Below are 19,324 nucleotides of genomic sequence, written 5' to 3'. Positions count from 1 at the left end.
AACAGTTATTCCAGAAGAGTATTTAAAGATTAGTACTGTAAAGTAAATAAACCGTGATGCCCCTTACCACAGCAAACTGTTTGTTCAGCTTCATCTGCTCAGCCAGCACAGTGACATTGTGGAAAAGATGAGGCTGCATGTGACTCCACATGTGAGGGAACCACCAGAACTCCTTCCTATGTTTAAGCAGCATGTCATCCCCCTCATCTTCCTCATCTGTACCTACAGAGAACAGAAACGGAAGTGCAAAAACAAAAGGCAGAAAAGGGGCTCAATGTTTCAAAACAGTGGCTAATCCCCTGCAATGCTGAGTCGTTCCAACAGGGAATAATGCTCTCTCTAATGCAATACACACACCTAGAGGAACATGGGGGCTGTACATAGGCGCTGGGATGAAGGGGTACCATGTGCTTACCTGTGTGGTAGAATTTCCCTGAGAAGCCCAGGTTGAAGGTGAAATTTGGGACTAAAGTTCTCAGCTTATTCTGGGTGCTCAGTAAAGCCTGTTTGAATGAAAGGAAAAATAAATGTTCATATTCAGTTGCTCTGTAACGTTTCTCTGCGCTCTACTGGTGCCCAGTTCAGCCTGAAGAGGTATCACAGAGGATGGGGCTAAGGTATTGTTGCATGTGGAGCGAAGCAGAGTAGCCAAGCGCTCTACATACAGAGTCTTCACTTGAAGTAGTCCTGCTGTACTAAACAATGCCACTTCAAAACCACAGTCATAGATGATGCTTTCCAAGGTGAAGGACCCAGAGTGTGCTAAGGCAAAGAGACAATAAATCTCACTTCCAACGGATCCCTTACTCTTTCCAGGTTCAACCTCAAGGCTCTCTTCCTCTCCTGTGTTGACTGGGGACTTTGCTATTGAACTTCTGTCCCTTCTCTGAGCCTACGTGTTAATGAAAAGGGGGATGGGCAGTACATGGCGCACAGCTGAAGGAAGAGAAGTCAATACTATCATGAACAGTAACTAAGTGATCCAAAGGGAGGGGGCTTTTATTTAGAGAGGAAAGGTGGATTTGCAGAACTACCCATGCAAGGAGTGCTGGCATGGCAGGGAGGTATCCCTTGCTTTGTGTCCCTTGAAAGTGCCAAAATCATTCTGTAGTAGGAAAATGTCCTGGATTCTGGGAAGAAAACTCGGGGGAGCTGACATCCACAGTCATGACATCTCTTACAGGTTCTCTCTTGCTCATTTGTGTCTGCTTTCAATGTCCAAAGTAATTGCTATAGCCAAAGGGAAGAAGCCTTGCACCACAAACCCCAAGGTCCAGCAGTGTACAGACTAAGACAGCAGACAGCCTTGACAGAAAAAAAAAACCCAGAGGCTCAGTATGTCACAGACAAGTAAGACACAAACTGATTTCAGTCAAAATTCTTCTCCTGGAAAACAATAAAGAGAGAAGCCCTGAGGTGCATGCTCTGCTGCTACCTGTGTGCTTCGGGGAAGGTGTCACTGGTGCAGCTCCCTATGGAAGAAGTTCTCAGTCAAATAGGGACCTGGCAGGAGGGCTGTTGGCAGGTGACAGAGATGGTCCTTGCCCAGGCAGCTATTTAAGATTTTAATAGTTTTTCTAAGAATGCAATGGATCAGTGGCTGCACCAAGGTGAAGGTGATGACCCCTCAAAAGCAGGCTTGGGCTAGATGCAAATTCACCAGCAACTTGGCTCATACTACTGGGGAACGCATACAGACTTTTCAAACTGTGCAGGGGAGATGGGCAGATCTTTCTGTATCAGCTGCCCTTCCCCAGCCTCAGGAAGCACAAAAGAGCACTACAACGCTGCCTTCACGTGGCTCACACTCAGGCGTTGTTTAGGCACACTGCTCCCTAGGTGGTCAAAGCACGTTCACAAATGTAAAGTCTTCTTCAGTGGAGGGACCAGCCCTGACACCTACCAGTTAAGGATATCCTGACAAATCACTGCTGTCACTAATATTTCAAAACAGTGTTGACCAAACACTGATCATCACATTAATTTAAAAAATGATGACTTCTGTAATTTACTTCAATCACCCATCCACTGCAAATGTATCCTGGAGCAAAGAAGTTGAGCAGTTTTATTCCCAAGGCAGGCAGCCCATGACCTCTCAGACACGGCAAGGTGGGAAGACCAGACAGATTATTCCTGCAGTGCTGCAGACACTCAGTGCTCTCTCTGAAGGAACCAAGCTTTCAGACTTTTCCCTAGAGATGCACTTAATTGCCTGTTCCCCTCTCCACATCCACACAACAGTGACATTAAACACAGCTTGGGACAAATTTCAAAGATTCCAGCTCCTCCGTGGCCGCATGCCTACCACATCCTTACCCCAGCCCCCACCCAAGAGTAATATTTTGAGAATGTATGGCACATGACAGCTCCAGAACCTACCACAAATGTAGGCAGTGCTTTTAAAAGGTGACATGCCGGCAGCACTGATGGCTGAAGCCTCCTTTGCTGCACAAGATCCAGAACATTTCAAGCTCCCTTCACGTAATCCCTTAAGACACAGGGACTCATCCCACACGTCAGGGAGCACAGACTTAGAGCTGTGCACCTCTCTACAGAGAAGCACCTGTCTGCTCAGCTGGATGACAATACTGCATCAAATTTGGGACCAGCACCTTCAACACATTGCCCAGTATCTTAAGACAGGAAAGTGCCACTTTCTTTTCTTGTCTCCAGAACTGTCCCAAGCCTCACCACTTCTTTCTGCTGCCCTGAAAGGCACATCCAGTCCCTCATGCTCGGGTAGGAAGGTGGAGGAAGGAAAGACAGGGGCTAAGAAGCTTAGCATTGCTCTGCACCGAGGGAGATTTAAAGCCTGGCTGGGGTTACCATGACGACACATCTGTCTGATGATAAATCCCAAAAAGCCCTACTCCAGCAGGCAGCAATCCTTTGTAGCCAGGGAGGGGACCAGAGAGGAACCGGGTGGGCCCCAGAAATTCTGAGACTATGGAACCCTATTGAATCCTGCTTTCCTGGCGGGTTTATTGCTAATGGTGTGCCACCCCTCTGCTGATGCTGGGTCCTTTTCACAGCCACATCTATAAGGTGGCATGGCATAGGTTTGAAGAAATGTCTTTCCTCTGCACAGAATAAAAGAGACTAAGGTGCCAAGTAAAATATTTGGAAATTTGTTTTAACAAATTATGCATCCACTGTTCCCTAGCACACCGGTTCAAAGAGGGCTGTGAGCTGTAGTAAGGTGAAACAATACGGATGTGGGAACGGACCTGGAAGATGGCACTTCTCTCTGTTCTGACACCTCTGCACTCTGTTTCTCTTTATAAAGTAGGATGAACATGATAGTAATAATAATATCTTACAGGTGACTCAAGTGGCATTTCATTTACATCCATAATGTGCTCTGAGATCCTTAAATGCAAGGCAATCAAGAAATGTGGAGTAGGCTATCCATTAAGATACAAATAACTAGCCAGATGCAAACAGACCTTCATGTCCATATTTAAGAAATTCAGTTGCTCACATGGTACCGGGTAGAAAACTCCCCCTTCCACCCCTCCAAGTGTTTCTGTTTTATATTTTCTAACTATCTTCCAAAAACCCTTCCAAGACGCGGCCAAGCCCCCTAGCTAGCCAGAAAGGCCCCCTCCCCAGCTCAGCAAGGCTCACCCCAGGAAGGAACAAATGGGGTTTCCAAGAGATTTTCAGCACTGGCCACCAGAACTCATAAGCCATATCAGGGCCAGACCTGCTTCATGTTTGTCACAGTCTATCAGAGAACATCATCTACAACCCACAACCTGAAATTCTGAAGGCCTTTAGTACTTAATCAGGGCAGCCACACCGCAGACCCAAGTGACAGACATCCAGATTCCAATGAACATTTCTGGGCACAATGCAACAAACGTCTAAACTTTAGTCTGATGTTTGATGCCCACGACTTTAAAAGGCTTTTTAATAATCTCAAATGATTATAAATATTTACTTCTATGCAAATGTTAGGGAGAAATTTAAAATTGTGCCTTTTGTTGCAACACATTAAAAAAATCTATATAATCTCACTGATGGATCCGCAAAGATCTACTCAACAGTCACTACAAGCTCTTGATGCCATCCAGTGAAAGACAAAACCTCTCTCAGTGGGGTTAAAATTCTAGAAGTGAGGAAGAAATCTGGGGAAGCCATAGCAGCCTGATTGCACCCTCTTTAGGTTGCTTCTTTAGGACCTAATTCTCTTCTAAGATGGCATGGTGTCCTTGGCATCGCAATAATACAGGGCTCAATCTTCAAGCAACTCTGCTTTTTTAGCTATGAAATTTTTAGCTTCCAAAAGTTTCTGCAGAGATTTTAGCTGTTTCATACAAACCCTAAATATTACCTCCGCTGTCTGAGGTCCCCTCTAAAAAGAGGCAAAAGAAAAGGGGGAAATAAGGCTGAGAGTCAGATGCTGGGAAGAGAGGATACCATGAGCCTAGGAAAACAATACGTGGGCAAATGAAGAGAAACAGATGATAAGAGATGGAGGAAGCAGAGTGCTTTGACAGCTTCTTCTCAAATACTCATGCAAAGCATACTAGGAACGTGCTGCAGAGACACCTTCTTCATAGGAACGGACCCTGCGGACATTGGACAGCACATTCTCAAGTGGATTTTCTGCAGTCTTCTCACTGCCCAGGAGTAGTGCTGGCATAGCTCAAAACAGTGCTGTTGAAAGAGAAAGCACTCATGGTACTGGTATTTCTACCTCCCCTACAATGTTAGGATCAGGGAGTCAGAAAATACTGAATATTTTCATTTCAGATAAGATCACCCTCTACAATGTAGAAAGGCAAGAGCTGGCTGACAGCCACCCTCACCATTCGTAACCCAAAATGAAACAACCGTCCTTGATTTTCACTTAGCTTGCTCTCAGACTTGCTAGCAATGATTACTCACTATTTATGCCCTTGTCGAGATTACCAGCAAAAGAGGCAAAGCCTCATCTACTTAATCTTCTTTCCTCATACCTAAAGACGACCAGGAAGGATCATAAAAGCCAGATCCTTTTGCATTAGAAATGGCACATCTTTGTTGGCTAGTTCCATGGAGGTTTGGTAAATTCCAAGGATTATGATTTTAGAAGAGACTGAATGTGGAATAATTGAGAAGAGAAGGGATTCTCTGAGATTTGGTTTTGTTAATTATGTGCAGCTCATATCTCTGATAAACTTTACAAGGGAAAAATGTTTTCCTTGTGCCAGTTCCAACTGTTTCATTTCAACTGAGGACCGCAAGCTCCTGCTGCAGCCCTTCAGCAGAAACAGGAACTCGAGGGTTATCATCTTTAAAGTAAAAGATAGCATGATTCCTTTTTTCTTTTTAAAGAAGAAAGCTATTCAGGCCTTTTTTAAAGCATCACAAATAAAAAAAAAATCTCCTCTCACATAGGACATCTAGCATGGGCATGCATTTGATCAAACTATATTCAGCATTTTCTTTTAATAGCCATTTTGTCTGGGAAGCTCTCTGAACGTGGACCTGCATATGGCAAACAGGCTCAATGGGACAGCAGAGTCAATTTTATACCTTCACACAACATCCAATCTTCAAACCGCTACCTTGACCACTGTAATCTAAGCTTTAAGATAAGGAGCTGTGTGTTGAGATAACAGCCATGAAACAGAGCTTTCATATAAAAGGCCAAAGAAAATGCCAGCTGTTCTGTCACTATTATATCCCCTTCTCTTCCCCACGGTGAGAGGCTATCAACAAATCCATGTAGTTATTTCTCACTTTTAAAAAATAAAAATTCATTAACCTCTCGTGGCTCTGCAATCAGAGAGCTTCTTTTAAATGGATAAATCTGGGTTTTATCTGCTTTGCCTGAGATTCTCCGCTTACTGATCACAGATTATTCCTCCATTTCACCCTGTTAAAACCCAAACAAAGCATCTTTTGGAATTATCTTGACTGGGTTTGTTTTTAACATCACTAGAGCAGGCTTTGTTTCCAAGAGCTTTGGCCACCTATCTCCTGTTTTCTCACACAGGTCTGTAACCTACACATAAACAACAGAGGTGAGAATCTCTGCCAGTTTGGACTACAGGGTGCAGGGCCTGCTTAGGACCAAGATAAGACTGTGATCCTTCAGAAAAAAAAAAAAAGCTTTCAGAGCATTTCAGCACCTCAAAACAGAGGAACATGGAAGAAAATTTTAGCATTTTCCTTAGATAAGTATTATATACAACTGTTCCATTTTTCTGTACCTGCCTGCTTGGAAACACTTTTTCTATACCTGTTTGCTTAGAATTATGGTGAAAGGTGGCTCTAAAGAATTATTAAAGAACAAAGCAACTAAAATAAATAATGGCAAGCAATTAGAGCTGCTTCAGGCATGCAGCTTCAAATGATCTGAAAAGATAAAGCTAGCTCCAAATAGAATGCAAGAGATTCCTTTTCCCAAGGTAAACTTAGGATCAGAAGCAGAATTAAAAATCTCAAAGACCTGAAAAAAATGGGGATGAACTGAGATATGTCTTGCATGGATGCACAAAACATGCAGAAAAGGTGGTAAGACTCCTAGTGAGGTGGAAGAGTGCTCTTGGGAACATGTAACAGATGAGGTTCAGTTCAGGTAAGGAGACACGCATGTACAACAGTATTTTGTTTTATACCTTTGCCTCAAATGGTCTGTGCCCTTGGATGGAAGGAGAAACGGTGCTTCACTTTGAAGTTGTTTTGGAAACATGCTAAGGCAACTGCTGTCACAGGCTTATCGTCATCATGTCTGGTACCCAGGAAACTCCATCCAGGACCTATCTAAGGGCAAGAGCTAAATGGGAATCCAGAGTGAAAGGCCTGGGGCCTTATACCTCTGGGAGCACCCTCAGCATGCCTGGATAAACAGACAACGCACCTGCCTCAATGGCTACAAACCAGAACTGACGGGGAAGATACAAAGGCAAGTCCTTGGCTCCATGAGGCAGCATACGTACAGATATCACAGATTTAGGAGAACACTTTATCACATACTTTCAAGGACACAGAGAATTAGAAGGGGCTCTTAGTTTCTTACGTTATTCCTCCTTGTTTCCTCCTTTGCCTGTCTCGCTTCCCCCTCCTCCACAAAATCTCCCTCTGTTTCTTTCCCATATCCTTTCCTAATAAGTCACTGGGAAAGCAAACCACAAAGATGGCATCTCTCTTTTCCAATCGTGAGGCCGCAGAGACAGTTCTCATGAGGGCTTGGTCTGAGCATGTTTCCCTCATGGATTTAGTGGATATTCCCTGCCTAGGGATGGGGGTGGCTGGTGGAGGATATGAGTGGCGTGTAACGAAGGGTGAGAGGAAACCTTTCTCTGCCCCATTTGATTATGTCCTGAAAAGCTAGATGGCTAAAACATAGACTACAGCAGTTTACACCCCACGGACTGGCCTAGAGTTTTGCAGTATAATATATACAGGTTTTATATATAATAATAGATAATAACATAATAAATACAGTTTTTCTATTCTATTCTAACACAAGTTGCCTTTTCCTTCTGAAAGTTTAAGTTTACTGCTACAAATAGACTGACAGAGGAAATCTGCATACGCTTGTTCCCTGTGATAAAGAGGAGACAGGATAGACCACCACAGGGATCCTCCTCTTAAATTCAGAGATGCCAGCTACAGGTCCCAGAGTGAAAAATGCTTCATTTAAACCTGGAAAAACTGTTGAGAGCATCACATACAGTGCCTCAGCATCTTTGCAGGTTACTTCTCTGTTTCAGATGAGAACAACTGCAGCAATCAATTCTCTCACTCAAATCAAATGCAACCTCAACTTTCCTGGCATACCACACACACTAGAAATTTGTCTGGGGCCTGTAGTTATTCTGGGGATTTTACCTCTACGTCAGACACTTTCATGCGAGTGCCCTCTTTTCCCACAAATATATCATCAATGTCGACGAGGATATAGCGATCAAGCGTGAGACAGAGGCGCTTGCCAGTCAAGTAGGCAATGGCATCCACGAAAATGAGTTTATGCAGCCAAAAATTGAGGTTATTGCCGAAGAGAACCCGCTGGATCCCATCATGCAGACCCAGGTCCTGCACCACCGTGGCATGCAACGCTTTGTGAGTGGCCAGGTGAGGAATGGACTCCGAGGACTTCGTGCTGGCCAACAGCACTGGCTCATAGGTGCTGTGGTTTGACTGGAACACAGTCCAGTCATCACCAGGCAGGGGTCCCTGCTCCACCTCATTAGCCCGGGTGACGTAGAGCAGGGGAGCACTAGGGTTGATGTGATAGTCCCGCAGCCCCAAGTTGGAATGTAGGAAAAGGGGGAAACCCTTGAGCTGTGCGCTGAGCAGGCTGTTCTCGTTGGCTTTGAAAAAGCCTATAATCCCCACTCCATACTCTACACAGTATTTGTCCAGCAGCTCTCGGTTCCAAGCATCTAGGTTCACATATTTAAGGATGTTCTCATAGATTATAAGAGCATAGCGTCCCCTGTCTTTGTCTGTCAGAGTGGGCATATCCCCTTTGCCAGGGGCGATCTCTGTCCTGTATTTAAACCGGCTAGATTCCAGGATGGCCACTATTTCCTGCCCCAGCTGGGAGTAAATACTTTCCACAAAGACTAGCACCACTGGATCTGTGCGTGAGGTGTCCACAGATTTTGTGAGCCTCCAGCTGGCTTGGGGTGGGATCAAGATGCGGTGCTGGTTGCTGCAGTCACTGAAGGGCAGGGGCGGTGGTTCCTTGATTTTGGGACTGTTAGTGACGTAGTAAGCCAGGAAGCACATGGAGATCAGGCTGAAGGCAATGAGCAGCAGGATCAATCTGTGGAGCTCCAGCTGTCGCACGTGCCGCACTACTTTCCACAACTGAATCATGGTGAGGCGGGCTGCCCACCCCCTCCTCACACTCTGCACCCACGTCGCTCTTGAAATCTCCAGTGCCGCCGTGGCAGTACCCAGCAGCAGCTCGCAAAAAAGAAACAGCAGCTGCGGAGAGAGACAAAGCTAAAGCAAACAGCTACAAGGCTAGACTCCCAGGGATCTGCCATTTATCTCAAGTAACCATGGCCCTCAATTCCCATTGCTCTTTTGTGTGCTTTCTCCTGTTCCTTTCCTCTCACTCAGGAAAGTCTTTTGAAGGAGCGGGGTTTCTCAAATCTCGTCTCCAACAGCAAATCAGTCTGTCATCCTGTGCACAAGCAGTTTCGGCTCAGCCTTCCCAGGTGTCCTGTTTCTGATTTAGCTGTTTCGCATTCACATGATGGCACCTTCTCTTCGCATCCTGCAATTTAAAAAGAAGTAGTCAATTCTTGGTATGGATTCATGGTATTTAATGGGTTTGAAATGAAACAGCAGGATCAGCAGGTGCTAGGTGGGCAGCACTACTTGCCTGTCAGCAGGCAGACCTGTTCCCTGGGAAGTGATGCACACCATTTGCAGAGGAGCTTGGCAGAACAACTGTAATGGCCTTTGGAAGAAAGGTCCTGGCAGTGCTCAAGGACTCAGCATTCGCCTTGGATGAGATTCACACACACTACAGCAAACAGAGCTGGTATACCTGGCCTTCCCCCACTCCTCTTTATGCCGTTGAACAGAAAATACGAACCTCTGTTATTCTAGCCTGTATTTCAAAATTAACAAGAGGAGGAGAGAGCCTTTACATTCTTTGTCTTGTCCTGTTCTGATACTAATGACAAAGTGTCTGAGTCCTTTCCTGTGACTTCCCAGGCCCTCCAGATACTGCTGTCCTGAACCCAGCAAGATGTCTCAAATTCCCACCAGCAATCTTGCCCCCCAGCTCCTGATTTCCATGGTCCCCACCCCTCTTTACAAGGCTGCCCCACTTGTCCTGGGAACTCATGTTCTTCTAGGGCTGTGGGGAGGCATTGTCCCTCAGGCATCACGGAGCCAGGAGGGCACAGGCCACCCACACACTGCACGCCTAATTGCTGCCAATTGATTCAGCAGCAGTTGGGAGATGAAACATCTCCTGAAACCTTCCGCACCTTCCCTCATATGCCACTGAAGAGCATGAAGCCAGTTTTAAATCACCAATGGCATGACGTAAATTTGGGCTGGTCTCAAATACGTGAAAGCTTCTTGTTACGAAGCTCTCTCACCTCCCGCTTTGTGTTTATGACAGCAGACTATTTCACCATATGTTGTTATTTTTCCAGGATAAAATGCTCAACAAAGCCAACAAACACCAAGCCATCTAAAACATGGGAAAGTAACTACATTGCTCTATGGTTTAAAAATAAAATAAAATTACTGTGTAGTTTTCTCTCCCTTACCAGAAGTGTGACTTACCTACAGCAACAACACCCAGGTGTGCATTACTTGGGATACAGGCACATTTTTGGGGAGCACCTGCTGCCTCTCCCAGCACAGTACAAAACACCCTGGATGCCAGATGTTGCTCACCAAATCAGCCATGCCCATAATGAGCTGTCTGTAAAAGTTAAAACCCCTTTTTTCTCTCCAAACCTTTCTTCCTCACCCACCCACACTCCTGCAGACATGCTCCACCACATACAATCCCCCTAACCACCTGCTCCACTGGCACAGCGTGCAACACCAGGAGGCACAAGAGCAACAATAACAAAAAGGACTATCAAAACATCCTTTCTCCAGTCCTTCCATTTTTGAGCCTTTATGTTACTATCATGCTGATAAAACAAAGAATATTACAAGAGTAGTTTGTCCGGAAGTTTCAGACAGACATAAGGTCATAGTAAAGTCAGGGTTTGAACAGCTAGCTTCACCAGAAAAGAAACTACTTGTGAGACAGATGCTTATTTTGCACCACCAGAAAGTACTTGTGAGACAGATGCTTATTTTGTAATGTGCATTACTAAACAGAAAAAAATCCTTCTGAGTCAGGGAAAATATCAGTTCACAGATGAGGCCAAAAGTCCCATTCTAAAGACTCCCACCAGGCTCCTGTCCAAACTGCTGATACAGCTTGAAGTAGAGACAAAAAACCCCAAGCAGATTTCATATGAAGAGATATAATATTGCTAACTTTGTGACAGCGGATGGAAAAGAGTCAGAGTGCCCTTTATGCAAGCCTTTTAATGATCATTAAGAATTATCTCAAATAATATAAGCTCAGCAGTACACAGACTGGCTTGTGTAGTGCACAATGAAACCTTAGCCCCAATGAGGTCTTCAGAATAGTTGTAGACTGTAAATATAAAGTATATTACAGAAATAATTTTCCACTGGAGAAACTGAGACACAACAAATCTTGTTGAAGGTCACACTGCAAGGCAGCAGATGAATCAAGATTTAAAAAAAAAAAATCTCTATTCCCCAGACTCCAAATGGATTGAGTCTCCGTTCCCAAATGGCCCTCTGTAATGACAGAGCTGGCTCTGGAAATCCAGCTCAGCCAGTGACAATAAGCTGTGTTTTCTTCAACACAGACAACCGATCACCTTTCAGTTTTGTCTTACATACGGTTAACTTTTTATTGGAAAAAGGACAAGGGAGAGAAGGGGAGAAATTACTATGGGAAGATGTAAAAAACAGAATTCAGATCATTTTTTTCCTTTTTTTGTTACTGAAGCAACAAATGATTTTGAATGCATGACTCCCTGGATTGAGTGCAGGATACAGACTGTAATTCCAGTTCAAGTCAAGTTCAGTCCCAGTGATACACTGGGACTGCCAGTGTATCAGCATAGTACCCAAAACCACATGCTACCTTTCAAAAGCAAGCAGGAAAATAATCTTTCCACCTCCGCAATGAGTCTTTCCCATCCCACTGACTGCAAGGAAGGCTCCGATGTTGCCACCCTTGTATGTGGCATTAGAGCTCCAAAGTCACATTGAACTGCAGAGAAGCAGGAGCCAGTGGAAGCAGAATTCATCAGGGCAGAGAGAGGTTAGATAGAAACGTATAATAAATGCTGTATTTTTTTTATGAGGTGAATTCTCTGTAAAACAACATATACACAGCTCCATGCATTACTAGCTGCTATGAGAAAGTCTTCATTCTACTCCTGTGCAACAAATGCATACAAAAGCACTCAGATTCCTACATACTCAATTTTGACTGAGAGGCTGAGAATTGCAAGTCAGTGTCTTCCCAAATAGCTCACAATCTTTTGCTTTTTAAATCCCACTGCATAAAATAGAATAATTAGGCTATTGTGGATTCAAAGATTCACTGTCTTAACATGTATTAGATAAGAAGTACTTTTTGCAGTAGAAAACAACGTAAAGAGGGACCTAAAAGCTCAAGGAGCCCATGCGTTGCCTGCTGAAATTTCCAAGCTAGTGTTTCTGGGGTAGAATTTGTAACCTAAACACCATGGTAACAGTAAGAAAACAGAGAGTATGCTGATCTATGCAAAAGTCTGGCAAAGTACTGTACTACTTTTACAACTCTTTACTTCCAAAACATCAACCTGGAAAACACTTCTCTTCCCTGGTTACACTCACTCACCTCTCCAACTTCAGTTTTAGTGTTGAACTGAATCTATTTTGCAAAGACCGGTAGCTTCAGTTTCCTGGTTATCAGTGTAAAGATGAAAATCACAAGAAAAGTGGATTATTCTGTAGAATAAGGATGAAACCAGAGTTTATCACAAGACAACTGGATTATTCTGTAGAATAAGGATGAAACCAGAGTTTAAGCTAGGCTGCCACACCTGCAGTGCCCAGCTGAGGGGCAAGAGGGAGAGGAACCCCCTTTGCTGGGTGATTCTGAATCACAGCAGTGTTTTGATAACAATGACTCCATTCAAGCCTCTAGCAAAGCTCCCAAACAAGCCCCCATTTGTTACATGGGTGAGCTCAAAAAAACAAATTTAAAAAAAAGGCCTGTATCAGATTGCTGCTCAAGAATCTGTCAGCTCCGATCTCTTTAACAAGGCTTCACAGCCAGAGGGCATGCCAGCTGGCACAGTAAGCATTTAGCTCTTTGGGGACCACATCAGCTGGTTTAGGTTCAAATGAAAAGAAAAAAAAAGCAACAAAACAAATATACCAACAAAAATTTATACAAAAAGGTGAGCGCGCCGTCAGAAACCACCCATACCCAAAACACAAAGCCCAGAAGGATCTATACTGCAGAAAGAAAAGAAAAAAAAAAAAATCATACTGAAAATTGCTCCCTCTTAAAGGAAAAGAAAATACCTGTGTCTTCTTTTGAAATCAAACTCCTTGGAATCTAATACCGTAAAAAACCCAAGATAAATTAAGGTCCATTCCGAACCCCTGCCAGGACTGCCCGAGTGTGAATTGCAGGAGGCAGCAGCCAGAACGCACGGCAAGGATGAAGCGCTACACTGCTGCAAGGACGCAGGCTCAGCAGGCTCCCGTCCTGTCAGAAAAGCATCACTAGATCAGAGAGCATCAGCCGTAAGGTCAGCTATCTCACAAATCACCAGCATTAAGAGAAATGCTTTATAAAACTTAGATGTTCTGTTTCCTACTGATACACAGCGTTAAAGTGAACCATAAACAGTTTTGTGAATTATCAGCTACTAAGCCACATGGCAACTGATGTGATATGAAAGCAAGATAGCAATCAGAATTGTGTGGTTTTAATGTCTGATCTCCAGATATTACCAACGCTTGGAAATTATTGTGGGGGATCAGTACAAATGCTCAATTAGCACTTGTCCAAACCAGTGACCAAAATACATGTATTTGGGGCTGCTGGTACATTCATGCCAAGGCACATGGAAGATAACGGGTGTCATTTGACACCTTTATCAAGAATTTCTGTCGCACAAGCTCCTTCCTAGCTGAGCCACAGAAGGTCTTACCACCCTAAACCCCAGTGTCACAAGGACATTTCCCCAGCCCTTTTTATTATTCATAATATAACCCTTCTTTCTGGAGCGCAGAGCGGCAGGATCATGCCTTTGCCCACAGCAGCTCTAATTCAGAGGTCTTTCTTTGGCAGTTCCTGCAAGACGGTTGTTGCCTTGGGCCCCGGAGGGACTGCAGTAATTGAGTTACACAGTAATCAGAGGAGGAATCTGATTGATTTTCCAACCCATTCCACTTTAATGGTGTCATCTCGACACAAAATTCCTCTTTTGTCTGCTTGATTGCGAGACTCCGTGGCCCCTCCCTTGTCTGTGGTGGTATCTGTACGCCAGGCCTCCAGGTACGGGCCCTCTCTCCTGAGGGTGGGGAACCTGGCGGGTTCATCAGCAGAGCACAGTGAGCCACCTGCCAAAAGCATTAGTACGCCTTCAGGAGAACAAACGCTGGTTGTACCCCACATATTGGATAAAAAAACCATACTGTGGAAATTACAGCCACATTATAATGTAACTGCCAAACAACCTCATTTTTGGGCTCTGGGCATGTGTTTCAGCTAGCACCCACTGCCAGTCAAATCCTGTGGTGAGGGACTGCCCAAGGAACACAAAACTCAGATCGAAGAGGCAAGGAACACTAATGGTGCCCAGGCTGCTCCAACAGACAGGCTTGCAGCCTCCAGCCAGCGCTGCGCCCTGCTTCGGCAAGCCCCGGTGCAGGGACAGGCCTGTGTGGTAAGCTGGAAAGCTGCCAGCTGGCCAGCAGACCCGAAACGTGTCGGTCTGATATAAGAGGAGAAGACTCGTGTGATGAAGTAATAGTTATTTCTATTTTCTTATTATCATCCCCAGACAGGTACGTAACTTCACACCTTCTGCAAGAGCAACAAACTACAGTCCATGCTAAACAGATCTGCAGACTCCTCTGAGCCCAGCCTGGTGGAAACCCAACCGCAGGCTTGAGTTTGCCCTTGTGCCAGTGCAATGAAGTCTGAAGGCACCATGAAGGCACAGATCTTGGAGAGGCCAGCTCATGCTGCCAGGCCAGCTCCTTGGGGCTTGCACAGGGATCCCATGATTCCTGCGAAGTTCTTGCTGTTGCAATACACGATGTATTCCTTGCACTGACAACCCAGTTTGCAGAAGATCTTTGTTCTCTTATTCCTTTACAGTACAAAAAAAAAAACCAAAAAAAAAAACCAACAGGTTTAGTCCTTCCCATGCCAGTGACAGAGGCATGGCCCAGCACTACCTGCTAGCTATGTAAACCAATTCTTTCCTCTGAAAACCAAAAGGTCCTCCTTGTAAGAGCTTCCAGGAAATCTCGTTTTCAGCTCCCTGCCTTCTCCCCATCACAGTACACTCACTGCTTAGGGTCATTACAACTGACCCGACTAATTTCCAACAGCAATGGAATTTCAAACTTTTACATTGAGGTATTCCCTCAAGTTGAATGCCAGCATCATGCGTTTCACTGTCTCAGCACAGGACAAATTTGGGAAGGTGCGGTTTTGGCTGGGCTAGAGTTAATTTTCTTCATAGTAGCTGGTACAGGGCTATGCTTTGGATTTGTGCTGGAAACAGTGTTGATCATACAGGGATGATTTAGTTCCTGCTGCATAAAGCTGGGAGAAGAAGGAAGGGGGGAACGTTAGGAGTGATGGCATTTATCTTCCCCAAGTCACCCTTAGGTGTGATGGAGCCCCGCTTTTCTGGCGATGGCTGAACACTTGCCTGTGGATGGGAAGCAGTGAAGGAATTCCTTGTTTTGCTTTGCTTACGTGCACACTTTTTGCTTTACCTATTAAGCTGTCTTTAGCTCAACCCACGAGTTTTCTCACTTTTACCCTTCTGATTCTCTCCCCCATCCCACTGGGGAGGGGAGTGAGCAAGGGGCTGTGTGGGGCTTAGCTGCTGAGTGGGGCTAAACCATGACAGAAGAGAAAACAGTTGTTGTCTTGTTTATCAGCCTGCCTAAAGATCAGATGTGCATATCAGGAACCTGAAGAATTGTTTAGAAGACAAACAATCAAACAAAATTTCAGGCTCTAACAGTTGCTAATGCTACCTACTTAATAAAAATAATACGTAGCTTGGCAGCTGCACACCTTTGCTGGAATGAAAAGGAAAGATGACAAGTATCATGGCAGCGGAACTGCTCACAGAAGTCAGAGCTTTCCACCAACTGAGGGGATGCAACTGCTCTGCGGCTGCAAAGGTCTCTATAATGCAATTGCTCAGATGAGAGAAAGGAGGCACTTTCCTCATGGATAATCAAGGGGGCAACCTCACTTCTTTATTTCACGTGCTACTGAAGCTCTAACACCTGGGTATCAGGCACCACAAGAACTGCAGAGTTTCACTCTGGATTTACCCTTCTTTCTGTTTTGTGCCTTTCCTGACACATAGGTCTATGCGCGCTCTGACCCTAACCCTTTTCCCAAAGCAGGTGGTAACGCGAGACACCAGCTCCTTTCTGCAGCCAGCCACTTGGAGCTGTGGGACAGAGAACCAGAGTTAGTGCAGAGCCTGCCACACAAGGGCACTCCAAGTTGCTCTCCAATCCCACCCACGTGGGAAGTGAACATCTCAGTCACCCCAAATGGTGCGAACACACCATCCTCAACCTCCTCCTTACATCGGTAATCAACAAGTATACTCTCTATCACGGCAGAACATCTTCGACTCATCTGTGAGAACAGGAAATAAACACAGTTCCTTCCGCATTAGATATGGACAAGGATCTAATTTCCATGCCCTCACGTACTCTGCTTATCACAATTCAGATAAACGATCCTGCTGCAGAAAGCAAAATGTCTTCTCTGCTGTCTTCTCTTAAGTAACTTAATCAAGTGGGGAAATAGAGCCAAATTGTGGCAAAAACAAGACAACTCAGTCAGAGTTGAAGCATCTTAATACAGAAATGTATGTTACAAGAGTTTATTTGCAATTGCTGTGAAAGCAGCTTAACCATACTTTCTTTGAGCTACACTTTAAGAATTTCACCTCAATTAGCAAGAGGCTGATCTTCCATATTCAACTGCTTCATCCTGTCAGGTAACACATAGGAGCTAATCTTCTTTTCCAATCTACTTTATCTAGGAACATATCACAGTAGGGAACAGGTTAATATGGTTACACTGAAAATTTGTCCAAATTGACATCAGAAGAAAGCTGTAAGTATGCTCTACCAAAGCATAAAACCTCAGGAAAGGCTCTTGGGCTTACCTGTTGTTGTGCATTTGCACCAATATTCACACGGCCAGAATTTGCTGGGCTTGTAAAAGAATGTGTTCCCTGGCTGTGCACGGCAGCTCCCTCCTGACTGCTTTCAGCTGAGGTCGTCTATTCAAAAGACCTCCAACCCAGTGCAAAGCTAATGCCTTATCTCCCAGACTTTGTAGTTTCTAATATTCAGTTCTCTATTACCTTGGTGTGATTGAAATAAGTCAGTCTCCTGGACTCAGAAAACAAAATACTCGCATTTTTGCTGGCTTGGCTATTGCAAGACAGCTTTTAACATAGTGCAAACTCACTTCAGAAAAAGGGGAAAATGATATAAAGCAAGCTATAGATCTGGCTTAGCAAAGGCAAAATAAGTAAAAATAAGCAAAGGGAAGAAGAGTGGAATAAGCGGAAAAGGAAGGACGCGGTCTATGGAGATTACACAGGCTGGCTGAGACAGTGGTTTGGAGGCCTGGGTTTTGCGAGACAGGAACAAATGCAAAGTGCTCCACTGCCCTCACTAAGCCTTCATGCCCACCTGTGCAGTGAAAATCATCATCTGTTTTTTCACAAGCATTATGGCAGAAATAGATTGGGGGGAGGGGGGGGACACATGACACACTCTTGTAAGGAAGACTGTCAGGGCCCTGCATACACCGACAGCCTCTGAATGCCCTGCCCAGCTTCCACCTAGTGACCTGTGAGCCATGCCTGAGCTCAGGCCACGACCTGAACGACTTTACAAGTATGTTCTGCCTTGGTGCCCTGACTTTGGACCTGCCTGGTGACTAGACACTCCTCCGGTGATCACTGGATTTCTCGGCTGAACCTGGTGGCTGTCACTGACCACCTCTATTTGTCTTGTTTGGGTCCTGCTGCTGAGGATGCTGCCTGTGTCAGAGGAGGAGGAGGAGGCTGGATGGAAGCCCCCAGGTGTGGTGGGTCAGGGCAACCACAGCTTACTGGGGTCCTTATGGCCTTGATGGACTCTGCAGCAGCTTCATGCACTGGTTAGTTTTCAGTGCATGAAGGACATGCAAGTGACAGCAGGACGGATTCTGCTTGAGAAACAAGGGTGATAGAGAGTTGTGGCTATTGTTAGACTTCCCCATCTTAATGTGGGTGGAAGTATTTAATTTTCTCTCAAACCATCTGCGTTTGTAATTGTTACAAAATCAGAGCAACACAGGCAATGCACACTTATTTCCACACCACAGTTTACACTATGCCATGTTCACTACATTTTTAAACAAGAATTTCAACACTGTACCTTCTCTTCCCCTTTGTAGAAACTCTTTTAGACAATCAACACAGAGAAATAAAACTTATTTCAAAAGACCTAAGTCTCAAATATATTAATTAATTTTAAACTGTACTGTAATTATACATCACTAGTTCCTCACCATCCTCCCGTTTTATAGACTTAATTGCTAAAGTGAGTGCTACATTCTTACATTTTTAATTAGTCAACTGATTGTGAGCAGAATTTTTTTCTACTACGAAGCTGCATCTTTAAAATACTCCTTCATGCAGGATAAGTCCAGGACCTCATTAACAGCCTAATTAACAGTATAGACAAACTCAGGAACAAAAGCTGCCATATTTGCAATCAAATTTACCCTCTGATAAAATCAAAGTTTTATCAGGAAAGCTCAAGAATTCTGAGCAAAATGTACATCTCCATTAGGGTCTGCAGCTGAAGACAAAAGGGTCTGGGTACTGAAAACTGCAAGGTGCCCAGTTACGGGTTTTCGAGACTAAATGAGCGATTTATCTTGGAGACTGCCATAAAACTCCCAATAAAATGCATTCAGCTACTGAAAATCTGATTCATTTTTCATTATTAACATGGGAACTATTCCTGTTTTGAAATAAGAAATTGTTTCTTCCACAAAGAAATTTAGTTTTGAAGTCCACTTTTAGTTTCTGATCATAGAAAAACATGCCTAACCTTCATGTCAAAATTAATGGCGTTAGTTTTGTGTGCCATTTTGCAAGCTTGTATAAGTATCTATATGATTAAACATTTATGGAACTATTTCTGTTTCACACGTAGCAGTAAGATATGAGGTCAGATATTATCAGAAATGAGACTTAAGGAAACAGAAGTATCCAGAACACTGTTTATTATGAAACACAGTCTAAAGCAACATTAGTGTTTTCAGCATTTCTTTTTCCTGTCTTAATAAATCTTCAACTTGGTTCAAATAATGGAATTGAAACCAGAAAATCCCAGTAACTTTTTTTTTTTTTAAAAATCAATAATCAGATTGCCTTGCCTCAGCTGGAATGGAAATAACAGAATTGCCAGAAAAGTGAAATTCTCTTCAGGGGTAAACGTGCACCAGCCTGTATGGTGAGGTGTTCAGCAG

General features: G+C 44.2%; 1 protein-coding gene across 1 annotated transcript in view; it reads right to left on the bottom strand.

Moving 5' to 3' along the window:
- The window catches only part of NDST2 (N-deacetylase and N-sulfotransferase 2), a 127,613-nt gene that overhangs the window by 17,204 nt on the left and 91,085 nt on the right, over positions 1 to 19,324 (bottom strand). Inside the window, 3 exon segments of the mRNA XM_009641998.2 lie at positions 68 to 222; positions 416 to 503; positions 7,828 to 9,226. Of these exon segments, the coding sequence (XP_009640293.1) occupies positions 68 to 222; positions 416 to 503; positions 7,828 to 8,820 (1,236 nt within the window). The 5' untranslated portion in view covers positions 8,821 to 9,226.

This window comes from Egretta garzetta, unplaced genomic scaffold (genome assembly GCF_000687185.1).
Source record: "Egretta garzetta isolate BGI_Z169 unplaced genomic scaffold, ASM68718v1 scaffold56, whole genome shotgun sequence".
Taxonomy (NCBI): domain Eukaryota; kingdom Metazoa; phylum Chordata; class Aves; order Pelecaniformes; family Ardeidae; genus Egretta; species Egretta garzetta.
This window is presented reverse-complemented; position numbering and strand designations above follow the sequence as displayed.